General features: G+C 40.1%; 2 protein-coding genes across 3 annotated transcripts in view; one reads left to right on the top strand and one right to left on the bottom strand.

Moving 5' to 3' along the window:
* Positions 1 to 209, bottom strand: part of LOC122243954 (uncharacterized) — a 72,449-nt gene extending 72,240 nt beyond the window's left edge. For both annotated transcript variants that reach the window (XM_086549497.1, XM_086549496.1), the window contains exon 1: positions 80 to 209. The gene's annotated coding sequence lies outside the window, so the exon portion shown is untranslated. The remainder of the gene's footprint in view (positions 1 to 79) is intronic.
* Positions 210 to 564: 355 nt separating this feature from the next.
* LOC122249724 (oxidoreductase NAD-binding domain-containing protein 1) overlaps positions 565 to 2,500 on the top strand; it is a 14,807-nt gene continuing 12,871 nt past the window's right edge. The window contains exon 1 of the mRNA XM_043010835.2: positions 565 to 722. Coding sequence (XP_042866769.2) covers positions 661 to 722 — 62 coding nt within the window. The 5' untranslated portion in view covers positions 565 to 660. The remainder of the gene's footprint in view (positions 723 to 2,500) is intronic.

The following is a 2,500-nucleotide window of genomic DNA, read 5'->3' as shown; positions in this document are numbered from 1 at the left end:
TTTAAGTAAGTTGATAAATCATCCTTTTGGAAGTATTCACAGAAAAGCCACAATTAGAGGTACAACTTCACACACGCACATTAATCTTCGGGGTAGGCCTAAGGACGACAAGTGTATCTGGGGTCCTCGGAGCCTGTCTCTCTCTCCGTCGCCCAAATGACAACTGCGATGTTTTCCTTTCACGCGTCACCTGCCATTCGGACATGCAGAGGAAATGTGCAAGCGACCACAGTCACTATAGAGCTGCCCGAACGAATCATTCAAGTTTCTATTTATGATTATGAAAAAGATACATCACGTGCAATAACCATGAGGTACCTTTAATGTTGAAACAACAGCTTTATGCCTAACTAACAAAGCTAAAGCCACATCCATTGACAGTGATAGGACAGAAAATTTAAAAGTTAAATTCACCAACTTTACATATCTCGAAAGTAATTCTTATATGCAAATATTTTGCGGTTTTCATCCTCTATAAAACTTTAATTACATATATTTTTCCTTTTATCTATCTTTGTTCCACAATGTTTTCTTGGTGGACTATTAGACTAGATAGTCATTTTTGTTTACAGCAAACGTTAACTACACCGCTTCTGCAGACGAAACTCTTACTTAAGAGTGATAGAACTGAACATTATATCATCTTATCTATTCGATAACATGAGGCAGGGACTTCATCTGATGCGTAGATATTTGAATATTAGTAAAAATGGGATGGTCAGGTGAGTCTGTGGTCGAAATAGATTTTTATAAGGTTAAATGGGTAGTATGATATAGGTAGTATAATATCCGCGTCTTTAAACCCATCAAAATTGGTATCAATTAATTTCTTGTGAAGTCCAGTGTTCATTTTCAGTGGTTTTAGTTAGCGCTAACCAGCTGTAGCGACGCTACTAGGAAGGAAGGAAGTATTCCATGGAAAGTGCGGTGTAACGTCGGCAAATATTCGCTATGACTGAGGTTCATTTCTGGAATAAGTGGATAAAGACGCAACCAGACATATCGAAAAACTAACCTTTCAGCATGACGTAATTTTAATTATAACGTAATACCCCAAAACTCTTTTGGTAAATTTTCCGAATAACGCCGCGTTACGAAATACCACAAAAGTGGTATCTATGGATTCCTCTCAACCTCTACTATTCATATATAGTGAAATTAATGAGTGCTTGCACCCCTGGACCCCACAATCTGGGTCTCTTTTCTTAAGGCACTTCGTGCTACCTCGTCCTACTTCGGGCCATATTTCGCTTGCAAAATCTTAACCCAATGACCTACCTAACTTTGCCTAGTTTTGAATTAATCCCTAGCCAAAGGGGGGCTTCGCCCCCACCTGGACCCCCCCTTTTTAGGGCACTTCGTGCAACATACCTTGGGCAAGATATCCCGAATCCACCATCCTCGCCCTGAAATTTAAACATGGCTGTGTTTACGTATTTACGGATAGTAGCAAGCTGTGGACTGGATACCCCCAAGGAATTACCTGCATGTACTGTTATGTTCTCTCAACAGATGGCACAATATTCAACATTATTTACAGTATAATTATAGTGCCCTCTATTGAGTGGTCGCGTCATCATCGGTCCTAGTTTCCTATCCTGAGGAATATATGAGACGAAGACTCAGTTGCTGTCATCATGGCGCAGTGTGAGGGTTATCCGTGTCGCGGCATTTTCATCTACAGGACTAATTACGCATCATAAGTATCACGAAGTGCCCTGAATAGGGGAGATCCACAGGGGGGCATAGCTCCCTCTTCGCAAAGGCTGACTTCAAAACTAGGGAAAGTGAGGTAGGTAGTTGGGTTAAGGTTTTCGTGATACTGAAGTAGCATGAGGTAGCACGAAGTGCCTTAAAAAGGGGGGGTCCAGGGGGGGGCAAAGCCCCCCCTTGGCTAGGGCAAACTTCAAACCTAAGCAAAGTTAGGTAGGTAATTGGTTAAGATTTTGCATAAGAAATATGGCCGGAATTCATATTTTACCCCGTAATTTCCCTGATCTACTTCATGCCCTCCCCTACTATCGGGACCCAGATTGTGGGCTTCAGGGGTGCAAGCTCTCATTAATATCACTATATATGAATAGTAGAGGTTGAGAGGAATCCATCAATACCACTTTTGTGGTATTTAGCGACGCGGCGTTATTCAGAAAATTTACCACTCTTTTCTTCTGGAAATGGGAAATAAGTCAGAATATTATTTTGAAAATAATTTAAAAATGAGTAAGGGAGATGTTTCCACTGTACTAACAAACTGAAACCTGAAAAATATTGATTCTACACATGTGCAGACTTCACTCATGGAAATACAATAAAACATCACTAATAGGCAATGTTGTTATGTGACACTAATAACACCAATAAGGAAACAGTTGATCTAACAAACAAATTTATCGACCAATTGCAGAGAATTGAATGTTATGTATGTGTCCTTGTTCAAATTTCAAAATACCACCTGTTCTCACCACTTGAGTTAATGTTGGTGCACAATTATCATAATTGT

The sequence above is a fragment of the Penaeus japonicus genome, unplaced genomic scaffold, assembly GCF_977035675.1.
Source record: "Penaeus japonicus unplaced genomic scaffold, GWHDUDI00000001_assembly GWHDUDI00000022, whole genome shotgun sequence".
In the NCBI taxonomy this organism is placed as follows: Eukaryota; Metazoa; Arthropoda; class Malacostraca; order Decapoda; family Penaeidae; genus Penaeus; species Penaeus japonicus.
This window is presented reverse-complemented; position numbering and strand designations above follow the sequence as displayed.